The following is a 16,008-nucleotide window of genomic DNA, read 5'->3' on the forward strand; positions in this document are numbered from 1 at the left end:
CATGCAGCATGCAGAACAAAACTTAGAGTGCTGAAGAAAGCTTATCAGTGTAAAGCCTTTTGGTAGATTTACCTTGAATGCACAGTATGATGGCATTAGGGTTCTGCATGTAAGCTTTGCTGATACTGAAAATAGTTTCCTTGGTGTCAGGAGCCATGCCTGATGTAACAGTCTTAAAGAAAAGGGTTTTAAATGTCATTATAAGTGTTATTCACAACAGGAATAATAAAAGTTCATGTTTTGTATGTACTTACATTAATCACACCTGGTAAATCAACAAGGACCATTCTCTGTAGTCCAGGACCTTTTACATTTAAGGATATCGTCTATTTCAGGAAGACAAAGTCTAATTAATGTTTATTAAGAAATTTTTTTGATACTACATATCCTGAAAATTCTGTATCTTATTTATTCAGATACTGTACCCATAAATCTTTTTCTGATCTCAGGAATGATTATTCTAGAACATTACTCACAAAAATAATACATTATTTTAAAACATTAATAAAAAATCTATCTTAGAATAGCTGCAATCTAAGCATCAATACCAATATCATGATTTCTTTGAAATAATGAACACTAATTTTTCCATTCCACTGCTGCAATGAATGGCAGTCCTTACCTCAGGGCTCACAGTACAACCTTCTTTCACATTTTTCCTCATTCGGAGTTCTATTTCATGTCTTAATGCTGCCAGCTATTAATAAGAAAAGAAGAAAAGTCCCAAGAAAATCTCAGTTGACACATGTTCCATTTAACTGTTTTATAAGCTCATCACAATTACAGAAAGTATACAAGTGGAACCTTAGATGAATTCTACTTACGTCTTCCTCTTTGGTAAGATCAAACTCCCGAGAACTATCTTTGAACAGGGCCACATGGTGAGGACCTTCGCTCAGAGTTACCTGAAATGAGAGGAAGCAGATGTAAGCACACTGACAGTATCTCCACAACATGTCCACACTGCCTTGCAAAGGCCCCAGAGTCCATAACGCTATATTCTAGAAGCATCTGTTGGTGCTGTCGCATGGCAGTTCTGTAGTGTTCAAGTGAACATCACATATATTGTGACTTTTTAGCAACATTGCTGTCTACTTGGTATCTTTTAAGGCTGCTGCCCTTTCTTTCCCTAGTCAATGATATAAGGAGTGCCGAGCATAAAATCACCACTTTTAAAACATGAAAATGAAAAGAAAGTCTTAACTTCCAAGGTGAATTCAGGTACAGGACATGTACTTAGAACTTATCAATATAGAAACTAGACATTGCAGGTAGGGAAACAGATAACTGTCCCTGTTTTAGCCCTCATTATCCACTGGGACAAAAAGAAGAGAACATTCACTCCCTTGGATATCGTCTTCAGAAAGACCATGACTTAAAAAAAAAAATTATTATTTTATATCTGATCATGTCTCCAGTTTAGACTTCTCTCCAAATCTGTATACCAACTACTTGCTTATTATCACCTCTGAGAAAGTCCAAAATTGGACTCCCAATCATTTCCAAACCTCATCTAACTAGACTTCTCCAGGCAGCTGACATTCTATAATTTGTACAAGCCAAAAAAAGGTCCTTGTTGAGTAGCAAGCACATTTGCTCCATAATAAACCTGGTGAAAAAAAAAAAAGCCAGCCCCACTTTTCACCAATTTCATTACTACCTCTTTGGTCTAAGTATCATCTGGATAATCTACTAGCCTCCCACTAGTCTCTATGATTCTACTTACCTTTCCCTGAATGTGTTATTCAACACAGCAGCCAGAACCTACTAAAAGGTAATGGGCTGAGTACTGGTGTCTCATGCCTGTAAGTCTGACTAATCAGGAGCCTAAGATCTGAAGATTGCAGTTTGAAGCCAGCCTGAGCAGAAAAGTCCCCATGAGACTCTTACCTCTAGAAATTCTCAATCAGAAAAAAAGAAGTGGAGTGTGGCTCAAGGTGTTAAGAGCAGTAGCCTTGAGAAAAAAAGCTCAGGGACAGTGCTCAGGCCCTGAGTTCAAGCCTCATGACTAACAATAACAACAAAAAGGTAATGGCACTCTGCTCAGAACTTTTGCATTAGCTCCCCATTTTACTCTAAGTAAAAATAATCCCTAATGCTCTGTTCTCCTCTGACTTTGTCAATTCTAATTTCCTACTCTTGTCTAGCCATACTGGCCTCTTCACTAGTCCTTGAATGTGAGTACCATCAGGTGCCCCCTCCCCCCATATCAGTTATTCTCTTGGCTTGGAAACAATTACACTAGCAAATCTGGCTTCAAAAGCCACCTTATCAATGGAATCAACATGGTTAACCCAGTCAATACTATATTTATTGACTGTCTCCATATTCCAGAATGCATTTTCCATTATGGCAAGACCCTTTTTAATTTACCAACACATTGCCTAGAGGAGTGCTGCTATATATTGAGTATAATAAACATTTATTTAATGAAAGACTCTGTAGCCCTTTTCTTTCTCTCTGTGATCATTAGTGATTTGTTAGTGCTTTTATATACAGGCAGCATAGACTGAAAGTATAGCCTTCTTTATTTCAATGACTTTGTACTTAGAATGATTTCTTCTCTTCCGTAATTATTTCCCTTTACTAGATCATCATAGGATTTGGTAGTCCTAATAATTGTTGAATAATGGTTACTATATAAAGATCATATAAGTAATTTTTAAATTTTCTTTGTGCTCAACATATTTCAATGACTGCTGCCCTATTTATCTGCTATTTTACAATAATACTAGAAAATTATTTATCTTCACTGACTTGACTTCCAATATGATTAATTCTCCCTCAGCTTCTCTGTGTATCTTACTCAGAATAAAGGCCTTACATACCATGGCTTAGTACAGCCCAGTCACTCCCTGAATCCCTGATGTCTTCTCCCATATGCTCTACTCACTTCTCAGCTGACACTGGGCCTCCTAGCTGTGATTTCTAGATTTCTAGGACGGGAATGATTCCAAATGCTATAAAAAAGCTTCTCTTTAGTGAAAAAATGCAATGGAGTGATCTCACTGAAGGGTGAGTTGCCTGAGGCACTGTACTCACATGGCCCATCTTCCTACCTTCACTGGAGAGCGTGTCATCATTTCCCCAGATCCTCGTGGGAATATCCGAGCTTGAGCAATCATTTCCAACACACTCGTTTTCCCAGCACTCTGATCTCCAACCACAACAACCTTTTCACAAAGCAAATACATTTGCTCATATTTTTCTGATACTAGATTGGAACAGATTTGTAATTGTCTCTTAAAAAAATATATATATATAGAAAGCATTTTTAAAAAGTTCATGAATAAATAATGGCTGATACATGTAGTCACACTGAAAATTTAACACACTAAAAATTCATTATTTACAGGCAAAATTTTATTTAAAAAGACTGGTGCTCATTAAAGCTGCCATTTCTAAAATCAGATTACAAACTATCCACAAATCTTCTCCATAGCTAGTTTATTCTTTTCAAACACAATCTGAGTTCTGTAAGGTTTAAATTTCATTCATATGTCTAATTTATTACTTAGATATTTTAACATTATGGATTCAAATAGACTTAAATGCCAAATATCTAAAGGTCTTTTCATAAGATAAAAATATAAGTCACTAATACTTGTCTGTACAAAGCCACACAATATTTAGTGTGTAAAGTATTACCTGGAATATATGAATGAGACCATATAGTTACAACACTTGCTCTATTACTAGCCTCAAAAAAGGTACATAAACATGTCTCTGCATGTATACTCATGAATGCACACATAAATTTACTGCTTTCCTTACCCGTGGCAAATGATCTTGCGTATTGTAACTAGCATCATAATCAGAAAGAACATCAAGAACTTCAGAATACATGTCAATCAAAGATTTCTGTGAAAAATTAAAAACATATATAAAACAATAAAAACTCAAGGAAAAAATACTGCAGAATAAGTCAATAAATTCAAGTTGTTTCCCATACCCATCATATTGTTTTTTTCTAATTACACAAATATATATTTAAAAGCTGAAATAGTACAGAAAAAATCCATTTCTTTTCCAGCTTATTTCATTTTAGATATACTGATTTAAAGAAACTTATCAATGCAAGATTTTCTAACCTTCTGAATAAATTAACAAAGGCATTAATACTAATAAGACTAATATTAAATGCAAACAGAAGACCATAAATGCAAAAAAGATAAACTTAATTATTTCAGTAAAATACATTGATATACCAGGAAATACTCTTAAAACATAAAGATTTTTATGATCATAGTATAAAATAAATCTTGGGAGATTATAATTTGTGAAATAATGGCATAAGGGTGAAAAAGAATGGAAAAAACTTCAATTCTTAAAAACCTGTATCAATGAACACAATGTAAAGCATCAAAAGACCTATGACTGGGCTGGGAATATGGCCTAGTGGCAAGAGTGCTTGCCTCGTATACATGAAGCCCTGGGTTCGATTCCCCAGCACCATATATACAGAAAACGGCCAGAAGTGGCGCTGTGGCTCAAGTGGCAGAGTGCTAGCCTTGAGCAAACAGAAGCCAGGGATAGTGCTCAGCCCTGAGTCTAAGGCCCAGGACTGGCCAAAAAAAAAAAAAGACCTATGATTCAGCAAATTAACACAAACTTAAAATACCTTTAGCTTTCTATGATGAATGCCTTTGTCATCTTTTTGCAATACTAATTTTCTCAATTCTTTGTTCTCCTTTTCCAAACGTTCCAAGATTCTCTGATACTTTAACTGCAAAAAAAAAATATAGAGAGAGACACATGATTATTAAGTCTAAATTAAATCTTCTCAAATTCTGAAATCACACTGATTCTTTAAAATGAATTACTATACTTATGATACTGAAAAAATAATCTTATCTAAAGAATGAAACTCATTTTAATTTCATACTAACTACAAGATTTTTTTCTTTGCTGAAGAAAGTTTTATCTACATCATCCCACCTACATTAGACTACAATAAGAAAATGTCCTTGGCTGTTCTTTTCGTATTAGAATTACCTGTGTATGTAGAAGTTCTTCTTGAAGTTGGTCAATTTTTTCTTTGTCTGACACCTAAATATTTAAAAGAAAGTCATTTTAGTTGAGAATTAGGTTTATGGGGAATATACAGTAAGTTAGATTTTGAAAGAAGTTCTATAGTAAAAAAAAAAACACACTACTGGCCTTTCTTCTATGTATTAATGAAAGCAAATTTTAAGTCAGGTGGTTCTTTAAGAAAATACTGCATTCCTCAATAAAAAATTCACTAAAATCTCATATTATGAAGTAAAAACCTTTGAAAAGGAATCATTCAGCCATTGTTCTGAAAGGCTTGATGGAAAAATAAGAGATGAGCACACATGGTCACTGTTTTCTTAAGAGGCTGTTTTGTATTTAAGCACCGGGACTGTTATCTGGCATAAGAAAGCACTGACAACTCTCCAGATATTTGATTTTTGGACAGCTGATATATATTACTGTGTATAGCTACTGAGAAGCTCATTGGTCTTATGGTGTCTTTCAAGGGGCAGTATCACTTTTGTACTTTTAAATAGGAAACTGCCTAATAAATGCAAGTAACAATTTGTATTTTCAGGGCACTACATGAAGCCAGATACTTATTGTTAGAATTCAGTTCCTATGCAAGACCTGCTAACTCATTATATAGGGAATATATCTGAAGGAATTAAATCAAGTAGGGCAACTGAAATTTATTTGAACATAAAACAAAACAGAAAAGAAGATAATCCAAATGTATTGTGTAAACTACTTCAAATTGTCACTTATAATATAGTTCTAAGATAAAGTATAAAAAAAGAACTTCAGATAACTTTACTGTTTAACACATTTTAAAGTAGTCCCAATTCTAAACACAAAATACAACGATTCTAATAAAAATGTCCTTATAATAAATCCACATAACTATGTAATGACTTCTTGATAATATATAGAAGTTGTCTTTTTCTCAGCCTTTAAAATTGTCTGATTTCTGAAAATAAAAAATTATAAATATAAACTTATTTCATAGCAGAAAAATTGAGTTTGATTCATATTCTTTCATGTTGAAGTCTTTGGGCATCCTCAGTTGCTGGCTATTTAAATCAAGACATGGTAGTAAATATATATATATATATATAAGACACATATATATATACATAAATGATTTCTATATTGAGGTAGACATTAACAAGTCTTGTCCATACTATAGTGATTTTCAGATTTTAAGTCTTATTTCTTTTTCAAAACTTTCTCCAAACTTTTATTTAAATAGATGAAAATATTTGTTAGAAATGACAGGCATATCTTCTTAAACATCTATGCCTGAAAATATCTAAAAATGATTTGGTAATGGGAAAAAATATGAACAAACTTTGGGTTGCCATCCGTGTAGCAAGTAGAGACCTGCCAATGGATTTTTACATTTTGACTATGCGTGTTTATGTTCAATGAACAAGAATTATTAAGTCTCTAAGCTGTGAGAAGATAAGCAAGTTGAGAAGGAGCCAACACCAGCAGAACAAAATGTAGAAGGCCCATGAAGAAGTAAATGATCATGTGCCATGCCACCATCCTACAAGTGTGGTCAAGAAACAGCTGTACAGAATAAACTCCAGTTCATTCTAAACAGTATTCTGATGTATTTTGTTCCACTAAATATTCATTCAACTGTGGCTAACTCAACATAAACAAACAACAAGAATTAGTTTCAACTGTTTTAGTTTTGAATGTATATCACATCAGGAACATTTAATGATTTCATGCAATATATACGAAGGTACTACAGAAAACTCCAACACCATTAACTTCTACCGTAGTAATTAAGAAACTAAAAAAGCTACAAAAGGTTAATTAGTAATCGGTTAAAACAGGTTTTATAAAAGTTAAGATGGTATAAGGTTATCAGACTATTAAAAATGCAATCTTGATTTACTGATATTTAGTAGCTACAACATTTAAGATTTTTACAAATTTGGAATTTTCAAGTATTAAGTCATTTGCTCTTTTGGCACAATCATAAAGAATGACTCCTACACAGTTTGAAGACACACTTCCTATTTGCTCAGTTGAATGGAACACCAAAATTAATGTTACAATAAAGGACAGGTAATGGTAGGGGAGAAAAGTTAAATAGAGTGAGAGAGAGAGAGAGTGTGAGGGTGTGTGTGTGTGTGTGTGTGTGTGTGTGAGAGAGAGAGAGAGAGAGAGAGAGAGAGAGAGAGAGGGAGAGAGAGAGAGAGAGAAAGAGCACCAGCATTGGGTCTTCAAACTCAGGGCCTGGTAGTTATTGTCCTTTAGTTATTTTATTCAAGGCTGGTGTTCTATTACTTGAGCTACAGCTCCATTTTTGGCTTGTTGCTGCTTAACTGGAGATAAGAGTCTCATAAATATTCTTGCTCAGAACCGTCTGAACCCTGATCCTCAGATCTCAGCCACCTGAGTAGCTGTATTACAGACATGGGCCACCAGTGCTCGTCTAATTAATTTGCTAGGAAAAACTTTTAGTTTTACAAAACGTGTACTGAAAATAGATGAAAAGATCTGCTGGTATGTTTTCTTAAGAGCACAAGTTCTTGTTATGCTATTTACTCTAGGTTCTAACAACAACATGGGTATTCTAGATGTGCTTTACAAATCACTTTAGAGGCACTTTCAAGAAGGAACCTTGTGCCTTCTTGTTTAACATATTTTGTTTTCATTATGAAATTAATTTTAAACTCACCCTGACAGAAATGGGATCAATAGTCTTGAAACCAGAGCCTTTCTACAATTCCAGGGCTGTGAAATTGATGGACAAAGAGCGGAACCCTCCACAAGCTAAAGCTGAAAGAAAAAAGCCTTTACTAGCCTGACTCTAAAAATTTAAATATTTCTCTCTTAAGCCCCTATTGTCATTTTGCAATATGTGTATAAGAGTCATGGTAGATATATGGGCACTATATACATACATACATACATACATACATACATACATACATACATACACATATAGTGTGTGTGTTTGTGTGCATGTATTTTTAGGAGGCAAAATTAGCAATGGCAATTTTAAGCTTCTGTTTGAGCTCTTTTGACTCAGATAAGAGGCAAAATCTGTTGCTGCTATCAAAATATAAAAACGTACGCATATCTGCATGAAGGTAATGGAGAAAAAGCAAGCACCTGGGATTTGTTTTGGGCCACAAGTAAACCTCAAATGCCTGTATTATTTAAAAACAAACAAACAAACAAGGATTTTGATCATAACAGTTTAGAGCTCAAAGTTATCTTAGTATGCTCTAAGAGAAGGGGAGGAAAGACTTAGGAATTGGCTTTTCAGTAGCAGGAAATAGTTTGACTGTGGAGAAAATGCATTTGTTTTGCACAAGTAACTACACAGAGGGGAGGAGCAGGCCTCATTAGTGTTCCAATAAGTATATCTTAATAACCACAACAGAGGTAGAGTCCTGTCACACATTTTACAAGTGGGGAGAGGTTCAAAAGATTAGATGGACACCCAATGAACAGTGGAAACAGGAATCTAATAATCTAAATCTGAATAAAGTCTAGTAAAATGATCTAAATCTTTGTCAAAGTAGAAAGCGGGTAAGTATTCATTACCAACATTCTCTGAATTCTTAAATTCAAAGGCACATCGGTAATTTTACACTGTCTCAGAATTTTTTTGAGTGGCAAGTGGATGACTCATTTCAATTTCATCATTATGGGAAAACTCTTTAGGAGAACTTGTAAACAGATCTATCTTCATATGGTTAAGTAGCATAACAACATATTGATTCCTCCCCATTTTTTCTTTAACAAAACAGGTATGGAAGGATGGGGTCTAAGCATCCAATCAATTTGTTAATTATTTAAATGGCACATTCATAGCATGGAAACAGAAAATGTTAATGTATCATTCAAAAATAAGTCCTTCCTTGGCATAACACATCTATTGCAACCAAAAAGAAAAAGAGTATTTTCTATGTCACTCATTCATTGAAAGCTAAACAAAATACAGGGATTAATTGCACAGCCATGGAATTGAGAAAAGCCAGGAAGTTACACTGAAGAAAAAAACACAACAAGAAAAGGAATGGCATTATTCAGGTATTTACCACCACCACCAAACAGATAAGGGTATCCAGCAGAATTATACTGTCATTATTTATATTGGCTGATTTAGATATCAAAACCTACAAAACCTAACTGTACTGCTGAATCTTCTTTTCTGAATAAAGTTTGTATATAATTTAAAAAATTTTCTAATTATGTAAAAATTAGCTAATTTTTAAGATCTCAGTATGTAACTATACCATATCTAAATTGATTTGCCTTTGATTTAAAGATCAATTCAGATATGAACTGAGGGATCTATAATGTGGTATTACCAAACAGTCAAAAGTTATATTTTAAAGACCTTTTTAATTGCGCCAATAACCAAATATGTGGGCAACTCAGTAACTGAACCTAATTTTGATAACAGTCCCTAATTTTATTTTAAATAATAATCCATAGGCCTTTAGAGATAACTAAGTTCCTATGCTTAGCTTATACTTGGAGCTCTGTGCATACTACTCACTTTTAGGAAAGTTCCATATCTATAAAATTTATCCGTTTTATATTTACTTTGTTAAAAACCGTTTCTCATCATTGGAGCCCATGAATGGAATAAGGTGACACGATCTTGACAGAAATGGCTGATTAATGTGAACACATCAGTAGCCCCCTTAAACCATCCATCACCTTGCGCTTCTGTTGGGCATAGCTCGTGCTATACTGGCCAGCGGCTCTGCGTGCTTCCTCTTCATGCTCTTGAATTTGCTGTTGTAAGAGAATGAGCTCACCAAGCAGACCCTGCCATGAGTTTACAATGAGGAGAAGAGGAAAATTGGGGAGGAGAACAATGTTAAACCAAAGGGCACAACAAAGGAACAGACATAAGACAGGGACAAATGAATAGCTTAAAACAAAAATGGAAACTCATGCACCTATAGGGCCTTCACACAAATAGGCTCTGTACTTCATTTCCATTTTTCCTTTAGAAAAATAAAACAGCATAGTTTAAAAAGTGAAAAAGAAGGTGCAATAAATATTGCTGAATTAAACCAGATCACACACAGTAAAACCCAGACTAACGAATGCTTAAGGAAGACAGCATGGTAGGTCACTGTACTTCCATTTTACATTGTTAATATGTACTAATGTATAATATTAACCTGAAATGAATTTTTTTGGTGGTGGTAGTAAAAACTTAGGGCCTTGTATTTGCTCAGCAGGCACTCTACCACTTGAATCACTCCACCAACCATTAGTTGATTATTTTCAAGATAGGGTCTCACTTGATGCTCAGGCTGCCTGGACTAGCTCCTCTTGCAAGTACTTCCCTGAACTGGTGGGATGATGGATGATGCTGATCGAGTTGAGTTTCATGAACTCCACACTCACCACCTAGGACCACAGGCTTAAACTACCGCTTAACTTTTCTTTTTTTGTAGAACAGTGCTGCTCTTATATAGATCTTTCAATTTTCATAGGATTGGTTAGAAGATCATAACAGCTTATTTACTTATTAAATGACAATTCTTAGGTAAATATTCTTCCTCAGTATTTCTTCAATTAAAGATCAGTCTATCAAAATTGGGAGGAAAACAATGTTAAACCAAAGGGCAAAACAAAGGAACAGATGTAAAACAGGGAGGAATGGATGGCTTAACATAAAAATGGAAACTATAAATCCTGAGTTTTCTAGCACCACGTTAGTCAAGGTTTTATACTAATGCATATCTTCTACATGTTTTGGATATACTTTATTTAAATAAAATTAAGGGTCTTTGTTGTAGGTTCTATTTTGACTTTTAATTGGATTTTCACTTTTTATGAGCTGTTTTGATATCAAGTAGAAATAGTCTCTACGAATATAACCAAGCACGTATCAGTTACTAAGCAGAAGCACTATAGAAGCAAACAACTGAAGTAAAGAAAAGAAGTTACTATGGACATTAAAAACAAAATAAGTCATTTTAGATCTATATGGAAAATAATTACCATTCCTAGGTCTAAAATTAATTCAACTTAGTCATGAAATGATGTAATTGATGTAATTTATAGTGACAAATAATATATTGGATACATGCCATTTTCTTTTCTTTTTTTTGTTTTTGCCAGTCCTGGGGTTTGAAGTCAGGGCATGGGCACTGTCACTAAATCTCTTTGTGCTTAAGCCTAGTGCTCTACCACTTGGGCCACAGTGCCACTTCTGGCCTTTTCTGAGTAGTTTATTGGAGATAAAAGTCTCACGAACTTTTCTGCCCTGGCTGGCTTCAAATCTCAATCCTCAGATCTCAGCTTCCTGAGTAGCTAGGATTACAGGTGTGAGCCACCAACTACTGGCCAAAGTACATGTTATTTTCTATGCAACATTTTAAATTGTTACCCAAGAAGGTATTCAGATTAGAAAAATGTAAAGGAAAGAACAACTAAAAATTGACAATGTCACAAACCTAATATTTTCTCAACTAAAAATCCTAAAAAGGTAAGGTTCCAATGGAACGAGATATATAACTTGTACAAAAACAGTGTGCTGGAAGAAAAATGGGCTCATTTTCTACCAAGTCATAAAAGTGAAGTTGGAGAATCACCATACTTATTAAAATTAAAATAATCTAAATTAGGAGTTTTAAATAATTTTAGAAAAATTTTATAAAATATTTTGCATAATTAGAAAGTCTCTTTATATAATCAGGTCTCTTAAACATCATGTTCAAATGTTAACTAGTAGATTCACTGAGATTTTCTTACTTAATTTACCTTACATAGTACAAAGACTTACATAAAAGTTACCCAGAAAATAAATACATACAAGTTAGTATTATGACAAAGAATTTTAAATTATAGAAAGATTAGTAAATAATTTTGGAAATTTTTGTTTTGATTCTTCATTTTAATATATTAGGTCATGATTATTGTCAATATTACACAATGAGTAAAGCTGATTTACTATAAAGGATGAAACTAAATGATTATTTTCCCACATGACAAGTGCAAGTTCAACATTCACATCCAGATTCAATAGTACACTGTATATATAAAAACCTAAAGTTATTTTAAAGACACAGCTTTTAATGAATTACTTTTATGGTCATTTACCAACTGCCAAAGAAAGATAATGCTGTCTCATTATTCTCCTAATTTTGGCAGTTATAACACTACTGCTTTCATAAAAAAGAAAATAATCTGACATTTTTTATTCATTTGATAATTTATTCTATTCATCACTTCTAATATCCAAGTAGTACATTTCTCCAACAATGGAGTCAAAGGTATCCTAACTGGTATACAGAGTAGTGTAATGGCTGTATTTACATACCATCAGTACTTTAATTTATAATATACCAAAGCATTTTTGTTCATAGATTAAACGCCCTTCTCTAAATCATTGCTTATATCTAAAGCAAATAACAATCTCTTATCCATCAGCTTGTAAGAAAGCACCCTCTAGATTCTAGTTACGCCTCACTTTCCTTCCAAGTCTGTTATTGGAGCACTGTTAGGTGAAGATAGGTGAAATAAACTGTTACCTCCTGAAAAAAGTAGGAAAACAAGAATTAGACATCAGAAAAGCTATTTTCACTAAACTGCACATTGTAAAGTTAACTTTCCACACTTTAAGCATCAAATCTCACTCTATGTGTGTACCGAGTATGTACGCATCGGGTGTATACACACTTTCTACTCTAAGGCCAGGTAGAATGGAAGGGAAGAAATTTGTACTTAATATGCAGGGTATACATGCCTAATCAATAAATGCACTCCTAATCAATAAATATGTCCTAATCAATAAATACTTTCTTAAGCTGGGACTTCTTTTTTTTCGAGGAATAACACATAAATGATTGCTTTTAAAATACTGTATGTAAAATAGTCATTATTATAAATAACAATTATTTTTACTAATTATAAATGATAGAGTCTAAGCATCCCCTGGCTATTGTCATTTTGACAATGTAGTGTTCAGTCTCCTAGTTCACATACAATGTTCTCAGTTTTTTAAGATTAAAATATCAGCTCAAGAAAACTAGTGGTAACTCCAAAGTCCAAAATATCAACTGAAAAATGAATTTGATGGAAGTTTTTAGGCAATATTTACATATGTTATGATGTGAATGTTCCATTCAAATGGATAGCTAACTTCCAAAGTAAAGTACTGAGAGATGAAGCCCTTTGAGGTGTGACAGGACATGAGGGCTCTGGGATTAGAGTAGAACCCTTATAAAAAGAGAACCCCTTCAAGGGCTGCCTGACCCCTTTTGCCATGTGAACATAGACAATCCTTATCTGATGCTAAGTGCAGTGTCACCTTGATCTTGGATTTCTCAGAACTGTGAGAAATAAGTCTGTTTATGTATAAGTGATTCAGTTTATAGCATGTTTGTTATAGCAGCTGGTACAGACAAAGACAAAAATAAGTCACTTGCATGTGAAGGCATTTAAAATGTTATTATTTTAGACAGTATTTAAAAAAATATGTTGCCAAGAAAGACCCTTATCTTCTTGTTCAGATGGGATCTTGATATACTTCCCAGACCAGTCTCAAACTCCTAGGGCTCAAAGGAATAGCTGGACTTCAAGTGTACGTCACTAGGCCTGGCACTCTATTTAATTTGGAAACGCTGTTTTATCCACATGGTAGAACAGAACATTAGCAACCATTAAATACTGAAACCATAAGGTATATACTCCAAAAGGACAATTGGGGTGCTCTGAGATGGGACTCCATGTAAATTTTTTTTTCATTCTGTTTGTTTTGATACCTAGATATTCCAGTAAATCCTGACACACATTTTATGTTAGAACCATTGGGTACAACAGAGTTTGGAATGGTTTTTGCTCAAATCAATCAAGTTATGACTTACTTTTACCTAGTAGCAATTTAGAGCTTCTAGCACAAAATCTTTCTTACATTTTATTTGGCTTGGTTTGCTTTGAGACAAAGTCTCATTATAGAGCTCGAGCTAGACTTACTTTGGAGATCCTCCTGCCTCAGCCTACCAGGTCCTGGAGCATAGGCATGTGTGCTACCACACCCAGCTTTGAGTATAAAATTTAATTTTCAAAACATACTTAGCTCAATTGTGTAGAGCAAATCTAAAAAGTATACAAGCGATTTGACAATCTATTTTCATATCTTTCAAAATCCTCAGGAGACTCCATAAAAAAGCAAGGGGAAATTTTTAAATCAAGTAATTATGCAGTTACCTTATAAAGTAATTCAAAGTAATTCAAAAGAATATAAAGTATTCAAAAGAATATAAAGTAATTCAAAAGAATAGCCAATGTTTTGGGCTGGGAATGTGGCTTAGCAGTAGAGTGCTTGCCTAGCATGCATGAGCCCTGGGTTCGATTCCTCAGCACCACATATACAGAAAAAGCCAGAAGCGGCACCGTGGCTCAAGAGATAGAGTGCTAGCCTTGAGCAAAAAGATGCCAGGGACAGTGCTTAGGCCCTGAGTCCCAAGCCCCAGAACTGGCCAAAAACAACAACAACAAACAAACAACAAACAACAACGAAAAAACAATTATCAATGTTTTCATTAGCACCTTCTTCTTCTGGAGAGCTGACATTTACTTAAAGGCTGTATTAGGTCTTATGCTAAAGGGGTTTTTCACAATCCTTACTTGTCTAAAGTCACACAGTGCCAGAGTTCAGGCCCAGTGACTGGCAGTCTGTATCAACATCAACCTTTCCATATTTACATTACTGCAGAGCAGGACTTGATGGGCAGGCTGTCTCTACAGACAAAACAGCCTGCAACCTAAATAAAATAACTGACCCTGTAAAGAAAAATTTGCCAATTCCTGCTTTTCTGGTAAAAGAACCTTATGAAAGTGAAGTTTTCTTTCTCCTTCCATTTAAAAAAGCAGTACTAAGTACTAACCTACTCTCTAAAGTTTAAATGATTCTGCTACTTGGCTAGCTAAAATCAGAACAATTTTCCTATTTTTCCTATCCCAGTAATACATATGTTGGCTCAAGATATTTATAACCAAGTGAAAAATGTTACTACTGGTTATCAGAAGGAAACAAATGTTTCCATTCTGGACTATTTAAGTTTCTTCAAACCAGAAACACTGTATTGTATTTCACTACTGGACAATTTCTACAAATACTTTTGAGATAAGTAGAACAGCCATTATCAACAATTAGCAGCATCACAATTTCAACTACATTCCTTTTGTAATGAATGATTACTTAAAAACAGTGAAGTACATGCATATATAAATATTAAATAATAAAAGTATTTACTGTTTATTGGGTGACCTAAAAGTATAGTATGTTCATTATTATTATGAAATAAAATAAGGCTGTTTTGCTATTCTACTTTTCCCCATAGACACAGTCCCTACTTCTCCTTTTAAAATCCATCAGCTCCCAGCTATCAAGTCGCAGAACACAAGGGGTTTGGCAAGGAATCTCTCTACCTATAGATGCTAGCTATTAGTTGCTCAAGAGACTTAAGAAATATAAATCCTACAAAGTGCCTTAGTTCAACAAAGAATATCAATTACATGAAGTACTCTTACAGCCTAGTTTGTCCTTGACATATATGAAGGTATTCAAAGGTAATCAGAATAAAAATATCTCTGAGCCTACCCTTGTTAGCATGAAAACAATTTTAAATTAGCCTCTTTTAAACTGAGTTAAAGCAATCAACTACTATTGCTAAGAGTTCACCACTACCCTAGATTCTCTGAGGACAGAGAATAAATAGTAAGAATGCAAGCCAATTAAGCAGTGTTTCAAATGGCATTGAGAAAGCAAGTGTTCTAAGCATTGATATGCATACAATTAATGGAACAAAGGTAGCTATGAAAGGCTTCATGAAGATGACCAGTCAGCTGTTTTGTGAAGACAGTGGAAATTAGGCAGGCAGAAGAAAGGAAGGAGATATTTCAGCTTGGCAATATATAAAACTAAAAACCAGAATAATGCCATATTATCATTTAGTAACTACATATAAAATGATATTTTTTCTTGAGTTGGGCCTTTAAAAAAGT

At 34.1% G+C, this 16,008-nt stretch overlaps 1 protein-coding gene across 5 annotated transcripts in view; it reads right to left on the minus strand.

The window, feature by feature from the left end:
* Positions 1 to 16,008, minus strand: part of Opa1 (OPA1 mitochondrial dynamin like GTPase) — a 74,324-nt gene that overhangs the window by 46,093 nt on the left and 12,223 nt on the right. For 3 of the 5 annotated variants that reach the window (XM_048346931.1, XM_048346932.1, XM_048346933.1), the window contains 9 exons: positions 9,697 to 9,807; positions 4,996 to 5,049; positions 4,622 to 4,726; positions 3,775 to 3,861; positions 3,060 to 3,173; positions 825 to 905; positions 623 to 697; positions 255 to 326; positions 73 to 172 (listed from right to left, as the gene is read on the minus strand). In XM_048346931.1, the coding sequence (XP_048202888.1) occupies positions 73 to 172; positions 255 to 326; positions 623 to 697; positions 825 to 905; positions 3,060 to 3,173; positions 3,775 to 3,861; positions 4,622 to 4,726; positions 4,996 to 5,049; positions 9,697 to 9,807 (799 nt within the window). The remainder of the gene's footprint in view (positions 1 to 72; positions 173 to 254; positions 327 to 622; positions 698 to 824; positions 906 to 3,059; positions 3,174 to 3,774; positions 3,862 to 4,621; positions 4,727 to 4,995; positions 5,050 to 9,696; positions 9,808 to 16,008) is intronic. The other 2 variants (XM_048346935.1, XM_048346934.1) reach the window with 1 other exon arrangement.

The sequence above is a fragment of the Perognathus longimembris genome, chromosome 5, assembly GCF_023159225.1.
Source record: "Perognathus longimembris pacificus isolate PPM17 chromosome 5, ASM2315922v1, whole genome shotgun sequence".
Classification (NCBI taxonomy): Eukaryota; Metazoa; Chordata; class Mammalia; order Rodentia; family Heteromyidae; genus Perognathus; species Perognathus longimembris.